The 21,684-nt window shown below is 38.8% G+C and overlaps 1 protein-coding gene across 1 annotated transcript; it reads left to right on the top strand.

Moving 5' to 3' along the window:
- The first annotated feature begins 9,834 nt into the window (after positions 1-9,834).
- On the top strand, positions 9,835-21,406 carry LOC124721772 (COMM domain-containing protein 3-like). Its single transcript, XM_047246883.1, has 3 exons — positions 9,835-10,004; positions 19,039-19,313; positions 20,615-21,406. The coding sequence occupies exons 1-3, from the start codon at positions 9,875-9,877 to the stop codon at positions 20,798-20,800; spliced, it is 591 nt and encodes a 196-aa protein (XP_047102839.1). The 5' UTR covers positions 9,835-9,874; the 3' UTR covers positions 20,801-21,406.
- The last annotated feature ends 278 nt before the right edge of the window (positions 21,407-21,684 follow it).

Raw genomic sequence — 21,684 nt, forward strand, 5'->3', positions numbered from 1 at the left:
TATACAGGAGAAAAGGTTGAAGACATGGATGCTGAAAGAGGATGAATGGAGGACCCAGTACCAGACACTGATCAGGAAGAAGCTGCCAAAGGAAGATCAGAGAACAGTGGAAGAAGAATGGGGCGATTTTAAGAGGGCTCTAGTTGAGGCAGCTGAGACTGTGTGCGGAAGAACTAGCACAAAGAGGAGAAGTAGGGAAACCCCATGGTGGAACAACATATGTAAAGAGGCAGTACTTCGAAAGAACAAAGCCTTCAGAGAATGGTTCCAGACCCGAACAGAGGAAGCTAGGGTAAAATATAAGGAAAGCAAGAAAGCGGCACAGACCATAGTAAGGGCGGAGAAGAAGAAGTGGATGGAAAAATGGACAAGAATGTTAGAAGAGGACAGTGAAGGGAACAAAAAAGTACTTTACACCATGGTAAGAAATAAGAGGAACGACAGAAGCGAGTGCCTGAGGATCATGGATAATAATGGAAGAGTTGTGGAGGAAATGCATGAGCTCAAAAAGATTTGGAAGGAGTACTTTGAAGATCTGTTGAATGCTGCCAAGCAGGTAACTAACAGCGATGGAGAGCCTAAGGCAGCAGACGATTATAATAGTGGGGAAATTGATGATCTAACTTGGAATGAAGTGGAAGAAGCCATAAAGAGGATGAAAGGGGGCAAGGCACCAGGTTGGGACGAAGTAACAGTGGATATGATACGAGCAGCAGGAGAAGTAGGAACCCAGTGGCTATACAGAGTGCTGAGGGTGGTGTGGAAGGAGAACAGAATTCCTGAGGATTGGAAGAAAGGAATTATAGTCCCGATCTTCAAGAAAGGGGATAAAAGGAGATGTGAGAACTACAGAGGAATCACCCTGCTATGCCACTGTGGAAAAATCTATGAAAAGATGCTGGAGAAGAGAATAAGAAGCAGTATTGAAAGTAGACTGCAAGAGGAGCAGTACGGTTTCAGACCGGGAAGATCAACAACGGACCTCATATTTGCGGTAAGGCAACTGCAGGAAAGGCACTATGAGTACGGGAAGGACTTAATCATGGCCTTTTTGGATATTGAGAAGGCGTATGACAGTATCTGTAGGGACAAGCTCTGGGATGTGCTGAACGCAAAAGGGATAGATGAAGAGATTACACGAAAAGTCAGAAAAATGTATGAGGGAAGTGAGAGTTGTGTGAAAGTGGGGAGGGAACGTACTGCATGGTTCAAGCTGGAAAATGGGCTGCGACAGGGAAGTGCACTTTCGCCTTTATTGTTTATTATTGTTATGGATGAAATCCTACAGCAAGTATCAGATGCAATTGGAGATCATAAAATGAAAGCAGTGCTTTTTGCCGATGACCTGATGTTATGGGGAAATTGCGTGAAGGAGGTGCAAGAGCAGTTAGATGCATGGGAGGCAACGGCAGCACAATATGGAATGCATTTCTCTGCAAAGAAAAGTGAAATAATCGTCACAACAAGGAAGAAGAATAGGCCAAATGTGGATATAACTTGTGGAGGGGAAAAACTACAAGTGGTAGAGAACTTCAAGTACCTGGGAAGCGTGATTGAAAGTAAGGGGGGAAACGCAATGGAAATAAATGAAAGGTGCAGAAAAGCAGGGCAGTTCTACAAATGCATTAGGGGGCTTATTTGGAGCAAGGAGGTGCCACAGAAATCCAAGGGAATTATATACCGAACCTACTTTGTCCCCATATTGACATACGGAAGTGAGACATGGGTAATGCACAAAAGCGACAAAAGTAGAATACAGGCTAGTGAAATGAAGTTCCAGAGGAGCAGGTTGGGTGTAACAAGACGAGACAGATTGCGAAATTTGTATGTGAGGGAAAGACTAAAGGAGGAACCAGTACAGGACAGGATAGAAAAATCAAGACTGCAGTGGTATGGACACATGAAGAGAATGGATGAGGGAAGAATTCCAAAGAGGATGTTTGATCTGCAACTGGAGGGGAAGAGGCCCAGAGGAAGACCAAGAGATAGATGGGTGAAGGGAGTGAAGGAATGTGTGATGAGAAGAGGAGAGAACTGGACGAAGGTGGAAGAGGGGGAATGGTGGAAAGACAGAACACGATGGAGAGGCTTGTGTTCCCGACAGACCCAGCCAGTGGCTGGAAACTGTCCAAGATGATGATGATGACTTTGGGAATGGTCAGTTTACTGAACGATTAAAGTACTAAATAGTAAAGCCGCTTTATAAAAAGGGAGAAATGAATAATGTAGAAACTTTTACTCTATTTCTATGCCATCAGTGTTTGCTAAAGTTATCGAAAAGGCTGTGTATGTAAGGATAATTGATCATTTTATATCACACGATTTGCTATGAAATTTACAGTTCGGCTTTAGAAGTCGTTTAACAACCGAAAGTGCTATATTCTCTTTTCTCTGTGAGGTACTGGATGGGTTAAACAAAAGGTTACGAACGCTAGGGATATTTTTTTATTTAACTAAGGTGTTTGATTGTGTTGATCACAAAATATTGCTCCAGAAGTTGGACCATTACGGAATACGGGGAGTAGCTCACAATTGGTTCACCTCGTACTTTAGCAATAGACAGTAAAAGGTCATTGTTCACAGTGTTGAGAATGGCTGTGATGTGGGGTCTGAGTTTGATACAGCCAAGAGGGGAATGCCCCAGGGACCATTGCTGGGGCCACTCCTGTTCCTTATTTATATAAATGATATTTTCTCTGGTATTACGGGTAACTCTAATATGTTACTGTTTGCTGATGACACTAGCTTGGTAGTAAAGGATGTTCTGTGCAACACTGACTCAGTTTCAAACAGTGCAGTCATGACCTAAGTTCATGGCTTGTAGAAAATAAACTAACGCTAAATCACAGTAAGACTCAGTTTTTACAGTTTCTAACACACAATTCAACAAAACCTGTCATTTTAATTTCACAGAATGGACCTATGATTAATGAAACTGAACAGATCAAATTTCTAGGTGTTCAGATAGATAGTAAACTGTCATTGAAAGCCCCCATTCAGGATCTTGTTCAAAGACTTAATGGTGCCATTTTTTACTATTCGAACAGTATCTGAAGTGAGTTATCACTCAACATGAAAACTAGTCTACTTTTCTTATTTTCATTCGCCTATGTCGAATGATATTATATCCTTGGGTAACTCTTCCAATTCTAAAAGGATATTTTTGGCTCAAGTACGGGCGGTTTGGTCAATAAGTGGTGTAAGTTCACAAACATCTTATCGAACCCTGTTCATGAGTCTGGATATTTTGACACTGGACTCTCAATATATATATTTCTTACTGCCATTTCTTGTTAACAATATTAGCTTATTCCCAACAATAAACAACTTTCACTCAGTTAATACTGGGCAGAAATCAAACGTGCATTTGGGACTGACTTCCTTAACTCTTGTGCAAAAAGGTGTGCAATATACTGCTGCATCCATTTTCAATAAGATACCACTAGAATTCAAAAATCTTAGCAGTAATCTACGTGCTTTCAAACCGAAACTGAAGTGTTTCCTCATGGGTCACTCCTATTCTGTTGGGGAGTTCCTTGAAAAATTAAGCTCATTCATGTTGTATTGTTGATTGAGTTTACTTAGACTTATGGCTTGCCTTTTTTGGGTTCATAAACATTTTATTTTTATCTGTTATTAGTTTTATGTTGTAATTTCATGTACTGATACGTTCCATGACCTTGGAGATTTGCTCCTCAATTTGGTCCTACACAACATGATGTGTAATTAAGAAAGAGATCATTTATATATATGAGGAACAGTAGTGGATCTAAGAATGAACCTTGGTGAAGCCCATACGTGATTTCTCCCCAGTCAAAATTATATACCTGGACTACATTGCTTGAATCACTAAGTACAAATTTCTGTTTTCTTTTTGTTAGATATGACATTATCCATTGGTTGGCTGTATCATAAATCCTATAAAACGCCAATTTATCTAGGAGAATACTGTGACTCACACAATCAAATGCCTTAGAGGGATTTCAGAAAATGCCAGCTAATGCTATACTGTCATTTAATGCTTGTAAAATCTGGTGATTGAACATGTAAATGGCATTCTCAGTAGAGCAACCCTTCTGAAACCCAAACTGTAATTGGCTAAGGATACTTTCGTTGCTAATGTGAAATTCTATTCTAGAATACATCATCTTGTCAAAAATTTGGAGAATGATGTCAGTAGTGAAACACATCAGTAGGTATTGACATTTCTCTTGTCACCTTTCTTAAAGAGGGTTTAAAGAATGGTACATTTCAGTCTCTCTGTAAAAATGCCTTGAGTTAGTGATGACTTACATATTTCAGATAAGACATGGGCCAACGGTTTTGCCACAGTAGTAGCACTGGTTTCTGTCAGATGACAAATGTTGGGCTAGCACTTGGATGGGTGACCATCTGGTCTGCCGAGCACTATTGGCAAGCGGAGTGCATTCAGGCATTGTGAAGCAAACTGGCAGCTCCTTGACTGGGAAGTAGTGCCTCTAGACTCCTAAACTGACATATGGCCAGAAGAGCGGTGTGCTGAGCACATGCTCCTCTATATCTGCATCCAGTGACGCCTGTGGGCTGAGAATGACACAACGGGCGGTCGGTACTTTTGGGCCTTCATGGCCTGTGTGGGAAGAGTTTAGTTTTTTTAGTTTTTTAGATAAGACTGGGTTTATCACATATGAACAAATTTTTAGTACTCTATTGGAAACACCATCAGAACCAGATGAGATTTATTTTTGAGAGAACATATAATTTTCTTAATTTCAGAAGGAATAGTTGGTGATACTTTCATGTGATTTATTTTTATGAAAGTTACATTTTCAGCACACTGCTGTGATTTTGTTCTTGAACTGTTTGTCCATATGCTTTCTAATAGATTTAAGAAATGATTTTGTAATGCATTTGCTACCAGTGATTCATCACTTATAGCCATTCTATTCAGTTTGGTAGTGGTGTTGTCTTGTTCTGTGGCTGGTTGTCCTGTTTCTTGTATCAATGCATTCCATACAGCCTTAAATCTGTTGTCGGAAGTGCTGATTTCTGATATTGTATGCATGTTCCTTGATTTTTTAAAAACCTTTATTAGTAATTTTGAGTGGTTTTTGGAGTGTGCAACCACTGCAGTTGCCTGCGCAGCAGCAGACCACTCCTAACCGTGTCGGCGCTCGCCTTATATTCAATTCAACTTAGAAAAAATTCATGATCGAGTGCAACCCTTATCGCAGCAGTGTAGGGATAGGATCTCTAGCCACTCGGCGCCGATGGCGTAAGATCATAGTGTCAAGTCAAGGTAGCGCACGAAAAATAGATACATGACTCGTGCCTCTTTCCCCAGTGGAGCATATGCTCAATTAGGGCACCCCAGGGTGTTCCAGAGAGCGTCCCAGTGTACCCCAGGGACCTACAACACCAAGAAAATCGCTTGTCAGCTTTTGACAAGATCAATGTGTAGCCTTTTTCAAACACAAAACAACTTTATTTACGATAATATACGGTACAATCACCATTCATTTTTACGCATTCACATACACCTTGATCTTTAACACAGACGTGAACACTTTCGTGAGGATTCATCTTACGTTTATGACGAGACGAGTGTATAAATTAAATGGAGATGGAGGCAGATAATAGGACTTCCCAGAATCCTTATTAGCCAGTTCCACAACATAGAAAAAAACGAAAAGCTATAACAATACGTTCAGCAAAACTTTATAGACCATGTTCATTAATTACAACACTTTACTCTTACAATAGCTACTGTAACCCAGCCATCACGATGAGGAAAAGTATTATAAATATCTAGACTAAAATTCAATTTACAACCAACAAAAAGCGATGGACCATCGAGTATTGCATGAACAGCTACAGATTTAACAGGTATTTTATTCTTCTTATCGCCAGATGTAGTAGTCAGCTCAGTATTGTCTATAGACTTACACACTGTATATCTTGAATAATGACGAAGATTTTGTCGTCGTTCAAAACATACAGTGTGTAAGTTTATAGAAAATATTGAGCTGACTGCTCAATAAAATACCTGTTAAATATGTCACTGCTCATGCAATACTTGATGGTCTGGTGCCTTCTGAAATTTGCAAACGAAAAGTTGTCATCGCTTTGTTTTTCTTGTACCTCTGTTATTTGGATACTTCTTTATCTACAACAAGGACGTAGCCAGGATTTTGTCAGAAAAAAGGGTGGGTCTGATTTGTTAAAGAGAACCTTAAAAAGACTTATGTTTTTTATTTATTCTGAACGTTTCCATAAGTCACGATATGCTTTTCTTTCGACAAGGATATCGGACTTTTCACCAAGTGGAGATATACTCTTGTTATTTAAGGGTGCTGTACTGTGGCAAACCACTAAGAAGCAGTCATCCTCCAGTCTCCATTCACCCTCCAAGATCCGTTTATGCTATTCTTCTTTCAGTGTGGATTTAAGCAGAGAAAGTGATCAGGAATGGACGAGCGATTATGTTTTGGGACACCATGATTATTACTGACAGGGCTTTCGGAATAAAGAGGTCTCTGTTCAACAGAAAAGCTAGAACAATTTTTTGTGGCGAAAATGCAAGGAATCTGGAATTATTCAAATTTAGACTTTCCAGATTTCCTCATTTAAGTATGTATCTGAAACTTCTTGCAGTTTAAGAAAGATCATTTTCTGTGTTAAAGAATGTCCCAGCTGACAAATGGTTCAAATGGCTCTGAGCACTATGGGACTCAACTGCTGAGGCCATTAGTCCCCTAGAACTTAGAACTAGTTAAACCTAACTAACCTAAGGACATCACAAACATCCATGCCCGAGGCAGGATTCGAACCTGCGACCGTAGCGGTCTTGCGGTTCCAGGCTGCAGCGCCTTTAACCGCATGGCCACTTCGGCCAGCCCCAGCTGACAGATGCATGAGCCTAAATGAGGAGAATTAGGATTATTACCAACTTATCATGTAGCTTTTAGCACCGGGAATCTCCAAAGAGATGGTTGGCTCACCTTCGATACAACGCTTTTTGCACTGAAGAACCAAAGAAACTGTTACACCAGCACCCAGAAGCATGCAGAAGTGCTGCAACACAACGTGACATGGTCTCAACTAATGTCTGAAGTTGTGCTGGAGGGAGCTGACACCATGAATCCTTCAGGGGTGTCCATAAATCCGTAAGAGTGCGAAGGGTTGGAGATCTCTTCTCAATAGCACGTTGCATAACATACTAGATATGCTCAATAATGTTCATGTTTGGGGACTTTAGTGGCCAGCGGAAATGTTTAAACTCAGAAGAGTGTTCCTGGGGCCACTCTGTATCAATTCTGAACGTGCAAGGTGTCGTATTGTCCTGCTAGAATTGCCCAAATCCGTCGAAATGCACAAGGGACATGAATGGATGCAGGTGATCAGACAGGACGCTTAGGTATGTAATACCTGACAGAGTCGTATTTAGACGTATTAGCGGTCCTATATCACTCCAACTGCACATGCTCCACACCATTAGACAGCCTCCATGAGTTTGAACAGTCCCCACTGATATGCAGGGTCCATGGATTGATGAGGTTATCTCCACACCTTTACACGTCCATCCGCTAGATACAATTTTAAACGAGCCTCGTCCAACGAGGCAACATGTTTCCAATCATCAGCAATGCAATGCCGGTGTTGATGAGCCCAGGGAATGTGTAAAGCTTTGTGTTGCGCAGTCATCAAGGGTACATGAGTGGGTCTTCAGCTCCAAAAGCCTATATCTGTGATGTTTCGTTGATTGATTTGCACACTGATATTTCTTGATGGCCCAGAATTGAAATATACAGCAATTTGCGGAAGGGTTGCACTTCTGTCACGTTCAACAATTCTCTTCAGTCATCGTTGGTACCGTTCTTGCAGGATTTTTTCCGGTCTCAGAGATGTTGGAGATTTCATGTTTTACCGGATTCCTGATATTCACGGCACACTCGTGAAATGGTCGTACGGGAAAATTCCCACTTCATCGCTGCTGTGTCCCATCGCTTGTGCGCCGACTATAACACCACGTTCAAACTCACTCACATCTTGTAACCTTCCATTGTAGCAGCAGTAACCGATCTAACAACTGCACTAGAAACTTGTCTTATATAGGCATTGGCGACTGCAGCACCATATTCAACCTGTTTACATATCTCTGTATTTGAATTCGCTTGCCTATGCCAGTTTCTTTAGCATTTCAGTGTATTTAAGCAGAGAGGCACATCTTTTAAGGGAATTGTAATCTGTGAGGAAGGAAAAGTATTCAGAAGGATTTGGCTGTGGTCTATGGTAAGAGACCAACCCTGACTTATCCTAAACCGAAAACAAGAAACCACAGAAAACTATTTTCAAGTTTTCTGGCAAATAGATTCAAACCACCTCATCTCGTGAATCCAAGTATTGCTAGTTCGGCGACTCATCATGGAGAGCTACCACAAGGCGGCGGAGAGTTTGGAAAAACTGGTTGTGTTGTACATTGTTATAAAACAAAATAAAATGAATCACAACAAAAGATTGACTTCGAACATTGCATGTCTTTCCTTCAATTATGCACATTTTGTCATTTGATAGCGCACAAATGCATTCACATTTTAAGATTTAACAGTGTGGGGAATTGCTGGCTTCAGTTATTATAAAATTATGAGAGCGTGAATAGATTTTGGATGTAAGGGGGAGGGAGGGTTGTAGGGTGCAGTCGGTTCGGACGAATTCAAGCAGCCCGGTGAAAAAAATCTTTTAGAAATAAACGAACTATAGAATGTGCTGCCATCACATACCCGTTCCACTCTCCACAGACCAATCCCCATTGTTTCATATCGGAACTGGTTTTCATAGCTGAGTACCACCCGGGTGACCAGATTGGACGATATTTTTCCATTTGGGTCACTAATGATGGAATACTGTGTAAATTGTTTAAAGAAATGTAACCATCACCGTTTGCGCGATTTTTTTATTAGCGCTGTTTTTGGGCGACAGACAAATTGAAGAGTATTGTAATGCACTGATTTTAATTTAAGATTATCTGTAATATTTACTGCTCCACTGCCTTGAGAAATACTGAGATCTTGTAACCCCAAAGTTCAACCAGCCTCCAAATAATGACTCCAGTGCTAACTTTAAACTACGTTAGATATGCAATTAGGCTGTTGCAATAATGCGTACGTATTTTTAAACTTACCATAACGCTAGCGAGCGAATTAAAATCCGCTTTCCCTTCTTTGTTGTGACAAACTTATCCATAATTACGAACTAACACAACAGCACACAACACAAAAGCAGTAATCAGCAGCACTTACGTTACATTCAATTGCAAGTAAGAACTGAACAGATTAAGAAAACAACAAATGAGTATTAGGAAGGCCAGCAGTTGGTCTTGGTTAAAATAATGATTGGCAATAGCCGACAGTATTATGGATGAGTAGATAATTTTATCTATCGTCGGCCTCGCCGATTATAGACAGTGCATATCACCTTTTCGTCTATGACTGAAAATCAAAATATCTTTTAATTTCACTGCGTGGTAACTAGGTCTTGTGTAATTTCATTTGGGTGGGTCCAGACATCCCTGAACCCCCCCCCCCCCCCCCCCCATTTGGTTACGTCCTTCCCTACAGTCTCTTTTTCGTTTTCTGAAGACTTTTCATCACAATAAACGCAATAAATCGCGCAATGAGGTAACGTGTGGACTCGAGAACGCCCAAGCATATATGCGTTCCTTCCACAAATTTTTGTGTATGCCCGTCTATTTCAGTGCGTCTGCACGTTGCTAGTTTACTCGTGCGTAATCGCAGACCCGTGGGAATAATTAGGGCATCTCCATAGATTCTAACATCCTTGGTGTATGGTGCAAAATTTCAAATGTTATCTATGATAAAGTGCGAAGCGGACAGAAATGAAGCTGTCAAAAGAAATAGTGGAGTATTTGAAAATAGCGGGTGACAGTAGTAAAATATCGGAAGAATGTTTTCATCATATACTATGTAAAGCTGTTGCTAGCATATTAGGGATGTCATTTACCTCCCGTAAGTGTTTCAGAATATAGTGTTATTTACTTTCAGCTTTTAAATTTTATAGATCTCTAAAGGTGAAATAAACACTGTAGGACGAAATAAATTTGGGATGAGAAACGTAGTAACGGGGAAATACGAAAGACACTAATAATTGTGTCTGTGACGCCACTCTCAGTGATTTGAATGACAGCTTGTTTATATTTGCTTCCCGAAGAGCATTTTATGCAATGGAACTGAGTATGCCCATTGCAACACAGAAACATACTACTCTTAAAACGAAAATATTGTAACAGATTTATTAAAAACCGCATTGCCTTGAAGCAGACTGTCAACTACGTTTATATTTGAATAAAACCTTTCTTCAAACACACAGGTGCTGGGAGATATAATTGTAGATAGCTATTTAGTAGACACAAATACCACACACGACTATATAAAGCGACAGCATATGTCATAATTATAAATATTGTAAGAATTGACCTGTGAAAATTGTAAGAAAATTGGAAACATTGTAAGAACCCATGTATGTTTCAGTTCATAAAACACAATTGAATACATCAATACAATTCGTATTGTTATATGGATGAATGAACATACCCATAAATCAGTCATATGTATGTAGACCAGCACTTCATATTTCTTAACTCTTCATGTGCCATAGACATTGGAGGAAGCTTCCCTGTATGTTGATGTAGCTGAAGCAGGCAGTTGTGGAAGTAGGGGAAATATCCTCATCTAAAAACAAATATTAACGGCAGAACAACTAGTACCTGCAAATCTAGTAATTTCACATGTAAATAGATTTTTCACAGTGAAATTACAGAATCTACTTACGTTAGGACAACCCAGAATAGTTCCTATTTATTTTCGAAAGCTAACAAGTTTCATACAGTCAAAGCAGCTGATAGTAGATACAAGTGGCATTTTCTGTCTTGGTTTCCATTAATTTTAAGTAATTTCAGTCCATGTGGTGAATGAGAGATTATCTAGAAGGGCATTGAGGTCTCTCTTTCAAGAGCATAGTCAAGAAATTTATTTCAGTAGATTAGTTGAGGAGTCTGAGCCAAATCTTGCACTCAGAAGGGACAGAGCTACCATAGGTGGTGGGGTATTTTAGAGCACGAGACGTACAGTTATCAGCAGACTTTCTAAGATAGTGTTAGTGAAGTTCTACAGCTATTATGCAGCACTTGAAGACACTAAGTTAGATGTAATAAGTACATATAGGGTGGTAAATTAATAGGATGATGGTATAATTGAAAAAATTGTTAGATTTTTGGGAATCATCAAAGGAAAAGTGGCCTCGTGGGCATGAACAGTCTGATCTGGGGAGGGTGTTATGAACAATTAGTTATGATAAATACAAGGGGGTGGTAATTTGTGTGATGTTTTTATGATATAAGGCCAGGTGATGTGTGGCAGAAAATGGACGTAATTGTGAGGATAAATTGCTGTAAGGCTATATTAGTTCAAGTATGCTTAGAACCCCCAAGGCTGACATGAAATAAGAAAGAACTGTTGCTGGAAATTGCAAATCAAATATTGGGGAAATAGAAAAATACTTAGCTGAGATATTCAGTTAATGATCATGTACAGAAAATGTCGCCTAACTCTGGTCATAACTGAATCAGATTATATCAGAAAGTAAAACAAAATATGTTCCTTGAGTATTAGTGGCACAGTTCCAGACACAGTTTAATACACTAGAGCAGTGAGAAGAATAAAAAGTTAGTTTCATGTTCCACAGATCATTTGCATGACAAATTGTAATGATTTGAAATGAGTCCTCATATTTGCACCTGAAATTACTTTGTAAATAAGGCTACAATATTTTTAAAAAGAAAGATTTTCATTAGTAAAACCTACCTACCAACTTTTCCACATCACAATAACAAAAATCTTCTGTGGAATAGGAGGAGCTGTCGAGTAGAAACTACTTCAGTTTTCAAATTCTATTTTGCTGTCTGACACATTTTATTTCAATGGGTAAGTGATCAAAAATTGTGGTTGCAGTATTGTGCACACCTTTTTGTGCTAAAGGCAACCTTAAATTTCCATAATGAATGCCATTTTTCATGGTATTGTAATTATCTACAGCATTGTTCTTTTTGATCTGCAGTAGGTCATTTACAACAAACTTCATGAAGAAATAAATATACTGTGTAGCAGCAGGCAAATTTCTAATCTCCGTAAAGCAATGTGTACAAGATGACCATGGATGAGCACCACATATCTTATAACATATTTTTCAGTGGTGAAGTCTTTCTTCTTAGTGATGAGTGTTATTGTGTGTGACATTATTGAATGAAAATATGTCAGCTTACTGATTTCTCACTCCCAAAGATTTGTAGTGATTCTAAGTGCAAATATGGCTGAACTAAGTTGTTTTAGGAGTTCCAGAGTGTGCTTTTTCCAGGATAAATTCTCAACAACATATACATCTAAAAGTTTTAAAGTTTACAACCTATTGATTGGTTCCTATCAATATGTTACACTTACCAGCGGTACAATACCCCTCGATTTGCAGAACTGATTGTATTATGTCTTTTGAAAACTGAGAGTGACACCATTCACAGTAAACCAGTCAACGATTCTTTTAAGAACATTGTTTGGCATATCTTCCATTGCTTTACGTGTGCTTGGACTGAATTCAGCACTAGTGTCACCTGCAAAAGAACTAATTCTACTTCTTGTATATTATATGCAATATTGGTTGAATTACTAAGTACAGCTTTATGAAGTATTTTGGTTGCATAAAATACGATCCATTGGTTGACTATATCATCAGTCCCATAGAACCTCAGTTTAGTTAGGAGAATATTGCGATTCAGTCAGTCAGACGCCTTAGGTCACAGGAACTACCAAATGGGGCTATTTATTATTTATTGCTTGTAAAAGTTGGTGAGCGAATCATGAGAATGCAGGGTAATAAGGTCAGGAAGGAAAAGGATAGCACAGTTCGTCTGAAAGTCATAATGAAAGAGTTGACTATGATTAAGAGAGAAGTAAAAAAAGTGCTGGGGGGGGGGGGGGGGGAGGGTTACCGAGTGAGTTGCTGAAGTATGTTAAGATATAACAGAAGTCATGAAGGAAAACAAAGGACAACTCCAAACACTTAAGCTGCAAATTAAGTATATGGGGCAGGCAAATGAAAATGAGATATGGAAAAAATTTAAGTAAAATGGCTATTTTTTCAAAAGCAATCACCATAAATGTTAATACATTTATTGCACTGTGAAACAAGAGAGTCAGTGACTTCATGAAAAAAATTTTTGCGGTTCCTTATGGAACCGTGATTGTATCTAGGCAAGCACCTCTTTGTCCACAGCAAATAGACAGCCGCAAGTGTCTTTCTTCAGTGAGCCCACATGTTGCCAAGGTTGTATCGACTATGCCGCAGAAGTTTTGTTGGGAAGCACTTACAACATCCCCCTACAGTTCTGATCTCTCCCCATGTGATTTCCATAATTTTATAGCTGGGAAGAAAGACTTTCTGGCTGTCAATTTGCTTTGGGCAACGAGGTGCACACCTGGGTACCATCATGGATCCACAGGAAACCTCAAACATATTTCCATGAAGGTATTGCCTATATTGTCTCATAGTGGGATAAATGTATTAACAGTTATGGCAATTACTTTCAAAATATTGAACAGTTTACTTAAGTTCTATCTGTTTCACTTGCCTGCCCCCCCAAGGGATGCAGAAAAGGCAGAACTATTTAACCTGGAATACTGTAAAATAGATGTTAAGGCTGGTGAATGACAGCTGGAAGAAGTAAAGGGGCAAGTGAGTATTGTCATCAGAGGGTTTACATTTGAAAATATGGGAATATATATGTATATATTGCCAGAGAAGTAATAGTTGCAAGGAAGGCAGTAAGGGGCAGAATAAGTAGAGAAATTCTGAAAATTGAGAGTTGGCATATTAGGCCTTGTGGTTTAGATTTCACTTGTGTATAAATAAGTGGCTAAGCAGAAAGAAGCTGTAATAATATCTGTATATAAGGAAAAGGAGCAAAGGAATAGTGTTACCTATATTGTAAGTAAAATATTTGATGGGATCTGTGATAAATATATACTGAAGAGTCAAAGAAACTGGTACACCTGCCTAATATCTATAGGGCCCCCGCGAGCACACAGAAGTGCTGCAGCACGACATGGCATGGACTCGACTAACATTTGAAGTAGTGCTGGAGGGAACTGACACCATGAATCCTGCAAGGCTGTCAGTAAATCTGTAAGAATATGAGATGGAAGAGATCTCTTCTGAACAGCATGTTGCAGGACATCCTAGATATGCTCATTAATGTTCATGTCTGGGGAGTATGGTGGCCAGCAGAAGTGTTTAAATCCAGAAGAGTGTTCCTGGAGTCACTCTATAGCAATTCTGAATGTGTGGGATGTCACATTGTTCTGCTGGAATTCCCGAAGTTTCTCAGAATGCACAATGGACATGAATGGATGCAGGTGATCAGACAGGATGCTTATGTATGTATCACCTGTCAGAGTCGTAAAGACATATCAGAGGTCCCATCTCTCTCCAACTGCACACACCCCGCACCATTAAAGATTCTCAGACAGTTTGAACAGTCCCATGCTGACATGCAGGGTCCATGGATTCGTGAGGTTGTCTCCACACCCGTTCATGTCCATCCGCTCTGTACAGGTTGAAACAAGACTCATTCAACCAGCCAACATGTTTCCAGTCATCATCAGTCCAATGTCACTGTTGACGGGTGCAGGTGAGGTGTAAAGCTTTGTGTCTTGCAGTCATGCAGGATACACGAGTGGGCCTTTGGCTCCAAAAGCTCATATCGATGATGTTTCATTGAATGGTTCACACACTGACACTTGTTGATGGCTCTGCTTTGAAATCTGCAGCAATTTGCGGAAGGGTTGCACTTCTGTCACGTTGAACGGTTCTCTTCAGTTGTCATTGGTCCCGTTCTTGCAGGTTCTTTTCCCAGCCACAGCGACGTCGGAGATTCAATGTTTTGCCGGATTGCTGATATTCATGGTACATTCGTGAAATGGTTAAATGGGAAAATCCCCACTTCATCGTAACCTCAGGGATACTGAGTCTCATCGCTTGTGCTCCGCCTATAACACCACGTTGAAAATCACTTAAATCTTGATAACCTGCCATTGTAGCGACAGTAACTGATCTAACAACTGCGCCAGACACTTGATGCCAACTGCAGCACCATATTCTGCCTGTTTACATATCTCTATATGCATGCCTATACCAGTTTCTGTGGCGCTTCAGTGTGTAAGAGAATTTTAGCAGAAATGTGGGCAGAGGTGTAGGGGCCAACAAGGATGCAGAGCAAGGTTTCTTGTGAGTTGCAGCAAGCACCTTTTAACCAAGATATCTAAATCATGTGAAACGGAAGTGGAGACTAGGACACTTCACTTCAAGGGTACCAGTGTTTATAGAAAAGTGTACCACATGGCTGTAAATTAGGGTGCTTGCTGTTTCTCAGTTATGTGTGTGATATGGTATGTGTAAATTCAGAATTAAGACTGTTTGCTCATGACAATTTACAAGGAAATAAAAAAAAAGAAAAACCTTAGAAGATGTTAAGGTCTTGCAAAAGGATCTAGAAGTCACTAGAAACAGGATCCCTAGAAATGGGGTGTTGGAAAATGCAGGTAAGATCCAAAGGGCTACCTTCTCAAACAACAGGAGTGCTAGAAGATTTGATGAGGACATCTAAATCTGCATCTGTAATCTGCAAACCACCGTGAAGTGCATGACAGAGGGTACGTCCCAGTGTACCAATTATTAGGGTTTCTTCCCATTTGATTCACAATGTAGTGCAGGAAGAATGATATTTAAATTCCTCTGTACATGCTGTCATTAATCTAATCTTATCCTCACAACCCCTATATGAGGGTATGTAGTGGGTTGTAGTGTCTTCCAGGAGTAATCATTTACAGCTGGTTCTTGAACGCTTGTAAGCAGCCTTTTTTGGGCTAGTTCACTTTCAACGTTTCTGTGCCTCTCTTCTGTGGGTAGAAAAAAAAAACACACACACACACACACACCTGTAACCATTCAGACTGCCGTTCTCTGTATACGTTCAATATTCCTTGCTAGTCCTATTTGATATGGATCCCACACATTTGAACAGTATTACAGAATGGATCACACAAGTGGTTTGCAAGCAGTCTTCTTTTTATACTGAGTGCATTTCCACAGTATTCTACAAAAAATAGAAGTCTACCTGCCTTACCAACAGCTGAGCCTATGCGATCATTTCATTTCATATCCCTACAAAATTTTACACCCAGGTAACTGTATGAGTTGGCAAATTCCAACTGTCACTCATTGATATTATAGCCATAGGATATTACGTTTTTTTGTTTTGTTTTGTGGTGTGCACAGCTCTACATTCCTGAACAGCTGGGATCTGACATCACAGGACAACAGTGCTCATACGTAGTTGTAACACAAAGTGCTGGCAAACTGCAGTGGGGGTTACACATAGGTGAGTCAGTAAACAAGCTGTCTGCACATACTGATGAGGGCTCTGGAGGGTGCAGGTGACGACATAAAGGAGAAAGCTTACGTGCTTAGTATGAGACATGGAGTATGCTGCAGGGATATAAAATTCCCAGCAAAGATACCTGTCAAAACAGATCAAAGGAGTGCAGTGGAGGGCAGCCAGCTGTATAATGGTAGTCTACAGTAGGATGTGTCATGAAAATTAGTAAGAAATTGAAATCCGACAGTACTGCGCAAAGAAGGATGAGAGCTTAACTTGAGGGAATTTACCAATCACGTGTGTCTGAGGACACATAGGAAGACATAGATTGGTCACTGATAGTGTTTATATTGGAAGGAAAGATGACAGTTCTCATGTATTGGACACTTCAGTGGGCATGGAGGGCATACCTCTTGCTCCAGTAATTAGCCCTGGGCGGCCTCTCACTGGACCTGCCCGTGCACTGACTTCTCCTTCCCAAACACTGTCCCTAGTTTACTTCAATTACTTTTTAGTCTTAGTAAACACTTTTTTATATTTGGAGCCCCTGCCCTTCCATTTGTCACCTTGTTCAAGTGACTGACTGCAGTAACTGAGCATTGTAATTAGACCTCACACACCAGGAAAGGTCTCTGATTCTCCTTTACAGCACCATTAACGGCTGACTTTCACAAGGCTGGAGGGACTAACAATCGTATCGAGCATGTATAACACCCAAATTGTCAGTGGATAGAATGTGTTGATACTCTGACCATTAGTTAGTTAATTTCATGTTCCACAGATCATTTGCACAAATCATAATTGTGTGGAATTTTACATTTCGTATGTTAATATTGCTACATCTGACCTTTTTTAAGTTTGATAAAAAAATACAAATGTGAATTATTTATTCCTACCCATCACCTTTTACACATTACAAAAATTGAAATTATTCCATGGAATAGAAGGAATTTTCAAGGAGAAACTTCTTCAGTTTGTTTTCAAATTTAACTTTGCTGCCTGTCTCACATTATATGTCATTGGGTAGGTGATCAAAAATATTGTTGACAGCATTGTGTTCCCCTTTTTATTCTAAAGACAACCGTAATGTGGAGTAATGCCATATTTCTTCTGATTTTGTAATTATGTACATCATTGTTGATTTTGAACTGCAGTGGATCATTTACAACAAACTTCATGAGGAAATAACTATAATGTGTAGCCGTAGATTACTAATTTCCTTAAACAGATGGCACACTGGACCCACATTCGGGAGGACAACTGTTCAATCCCGCGTCCGGCCATCCTGATTTAGGTTTTCCGTGATTTCCCGAAATCGCTCCAGGCAAATGCCGGTATAGTTCCTTTCAAAGGGCACGGCTGACTTCCTTCCCCGTCCTTCCCTAATCCGATGAGTCCGATGACCTCGCTGTCTGGTCTCCTTCCCCCAACAACCCAACACAACTCCTTAAACAGATGTCCACAAGATGATCATGGGTGAGCACCACATGTTTTTGAGCAATGAAGAGTTTCTTAAAGGTGAGTTATCTCAGAAGACTATTGCATATGACATTGTTGAATGAAAATATATCAACATACTAATTTTTTCTCCCTAAGATTTGCAATGATTTGAAGTGCGAATGTGGATGAACTGAGTTGTTTTAGGGCTTCCAAAGCAAGTCTTTTTCGAGTTTAAATTCTCACCTATTCGGACACCTAAAATTTTTCCACACTAGTTATGATTTCCTCACAGTGTATTTCACTTATCGTTGGTGTAGTACCTTTAGAACTGAATGTTGTCTTTTTGAAAGTGAGAATGAGGCAATTTGTAGAAAATCACTCAGTAATCCTTTTATGAACATTATTTGGTAATAAACGCCCAGCCTGCACTTGAGTATCTGGTAAACTGTGGTGGCCTGAGAAAGAAATACACTAGTTTTTAAGTTCAGTTGAATGAGTAAGATTAAAAAATAATGTGTTCATTAATGTTAACACTAATCATGCTTCCACGTCCTGTAAACTGACTCGTTCCACATCATTTTGATAAAAGAATCATTCAGCTGATCCATGTAACAAGTAACTATCATATTGAGGACATGTATGTCTGACAAGTCATGTGTCGTGCCATGGTGACTTGTTTACAAATATTGCTGTTCTTTACAGTAACTTAATAATTACAGTAGGCACATACAGAGATGATGGACTACATCTTATAAGGGTTACTGTCTAGAACATGTGAGCAGTATCCTATAAAAGTGGGCTTTTGCAGCTGAGATCATGCAAAAGACAGAATGTTATACATATATATGTGAATGTTGTAGACTTTTTTGAGGTAAATAACAACTAATGTGAAAGAAATGCAGATATACAGTACATTGTTAATGATATTCTGTGCAAGAAGGTTAAGTATTTGAAATCCTTAAAGTTCCAGTACTTATTGAAGATCCTTTGTATCTCTCCAACTGATGTATATGAGAAATTATACACTAATCTACATTCCTTTTTGTGTCTCTTGCACTGTAATTGGGTTTAAAATATGTTGCAGTGAAACATTTTACATATTGCTATTCCATTTTCAGCTGTGTTGGATGAGCTGTTGAATACTCAGTCTTCTATAAAGGGTGCTTATGGTGCTCTTTTAGTTTTGCTTGTGGAAGCTTCAAGGTTAAATTTAACACCAGATTCACTTGGAACTGCACTGCAGCAAGAATACAGCTTTAATGCTAAACGATGTAGTAGTGTAATGCAATCCTATAGTAACAATAAAAACAAAATAAGAGCTGCACTTAGTCACATTGGACAGCATCCTCCACATGTTACTGATGTGAGATGGGAAATGGATTACTGTGTTAAGGTAGAGTATTGCTCTAAATCATATTTATGTAATTAATTGTAGTTAGTCCCAGAGGCAGATGTATTTATCATGGTTCAACAGTTCGTATTTTAAACATTACAGAACAGTTTGTTAGACACTTCTTATTATACATAAAACAGACTTGCACTGAAATATCCATCATTTTGAGACAAACAAGTCAAGTCCCATTTTAGGAACTGGTTACTCATGAAATTTGAAACTAAATATGTTGTTAATGTTTTGTTAGAACATTATGGTTCCTAACTGTAAATAAGTGTAATTGCTTTTTAGTTAATTGGATATAACATATTCATCTAGGACGGAAAGTATGTGACAACTTAGTTAAGAAATGATAGCTACCTTGGTATGTACATTACTTCATATTGACTAAATTTTTAGAAAGTATTTGGTTTAATTGCACATTTTGGTGATTTTAAAACTTCCTTATATCCAGATTGGAAAAGCGAATGAAAGGGCTCTTTTTTAGGAACTTGTAGGAAGATTACTGAAGGAATAGTTATGAGGTATGTAATTAAAATGAAAGTAATAGACTGAACCATTTACTATGGTCAGTAGAAAATATATCTTCAGTGTGCTGAAAAGTTTGTTTTCAGTACATTTGTAAGTATTTTCTTCAGAAAACTATCAGTGATTACATGAATCAGATGTCTGATGCAAAGAGTAGATTAAAAATATTTGAGGGTATTAGTACATAAAATATTAAAAATTATTGGTTTACCAAAGTAGATGCTTTTATAGATTGCCATAATGCTTCAGATTTTAATGATAGACTGAAATACTACTTCCACTCCTCCTGGATTCCCTTGAGATCTCTACAAATGAGAATATATGTAGAAGTATTTTACGGGCAACTGAGCTTAGCCTCATTTTAGAGTGGCTTGCATATTATTATGGAAGTGTTGGTGAAAACCACAGGGCAGCAACAACACAGCAAGTCAGACTATCACATGTACTTCAGTATGGCTAACTGATTCTTGTGCACATTCATTGATATATTTTTAACTACTCTACTCTGGCGATATAAAAACATCAAATATAACATAACAAGCAAGAAGGATAGACTTAAATCAATAACTCTCTCTCTCTCTCTCTCTCTCTCTCTCTCTCTCTCTCTCTCACACACACACACACACACACACACACACACACGTACGTACGTGTTTACTGTGTGTTATTTTGGTAGTATGAGTGATAATTATTTGCCCTGCATATTTATTCTTCGTTATGATTTATGCTTATTGGCATTTTGTTATCACTTACATTTTTCTCGATATTTGTAGGTGAGCAGTCTGGATCTTGTCCGTGAAGCCACTTATAACATACAACTTGAAGTTGAAAGATGTCAGGGCAAAACAGACACACAGGAAAATACAATAACTTTCTCCTGTTCTGTGGGTGAGCTACAGAACTTGGTGTGGAAACTAAAAGAAGCGGTCAAACACTTGGAAAGAATCTCTCTTAAGTAACTGTGTCTCTGAATGACCAGTAACAAAATAGACAGAATCATTTTTTCACACAGACAGCTGTGTGTGCCACAACAGATTATTTCATTTCTTGTGTATAAGTTTTTTGTGGTGTAGTTCACATAAATCATTATCCTCTAAGTGTCTATGTATTTTCTGGATGATTGTCGTTTCACCCGTTGTATCAAGATGGTACCTGTTTTCAGTGTTGAGAATGATAATACACGTGTTCCACTTCCGGAACTCTGTATTTGTAAGTAACTTTTCTAAATGGTGTGCAAGCAGTGACAAATTTGCATTACATGCATCTATTGTTAATTTAGTATGAAGGGAACTTTTTAAATTGTACTGATAGTTTCAAAGTATGTAATAGGATTTTTAGCATTCAGTTTCTGATAAGTATTATTTTGATTGAAGTTTTTCCAACTGATGGAATCCTTCATGACCATAAAGTTATAAAGCTATTATTATTATATTTTGCATATTTCATTACCAAGTATTCTATTATTTTGTATTTGTGCTCAATGTACCATTTAGTTTTTGTTAGATGTAGTTAACCCACTTGCTGTATTGAGCTGGCTGCAAAATATAAATGACAAGAAACAGTAAGAAGACTGAATAAACTGTGTGATAATACACAGTAAAGTGTTATCTGGAGAATTTCTGTTGTTGCTTTAGTAATTTGTGTTGAGTGCAAGAAAGTATTACAGATACATGAAAAGTGAGTACATATTGTTGATGAATACCTACTTAATGTTCACAGATTTTGGCCAAGAGTTATGATGCTACTATGAAAACATCTTTTGGAGTAAATGTCTGGTTCCTAATAGTCGATTGAAATTTTTTGATGCACATTCTGTTGTTTCTGATGTGGAAATTGGTCTCAT

The sequence above is a fragment of the Schistocerca piceifrons genome, chromosome X, assembly GCF_021461385.2.
Source record: "Schistocerca piceifrons isolate TAMUIC-IGC-003096 chromosome X, iqSchPice1.1, whole genome shotgun sequence".
Classification (NCBI taxonomy): Eukaryota; Metazoa; Arthropoda; class Insecta; order Orthoptera; family Acrididae; genus Schistocerca; species Schistocerca piceifrons.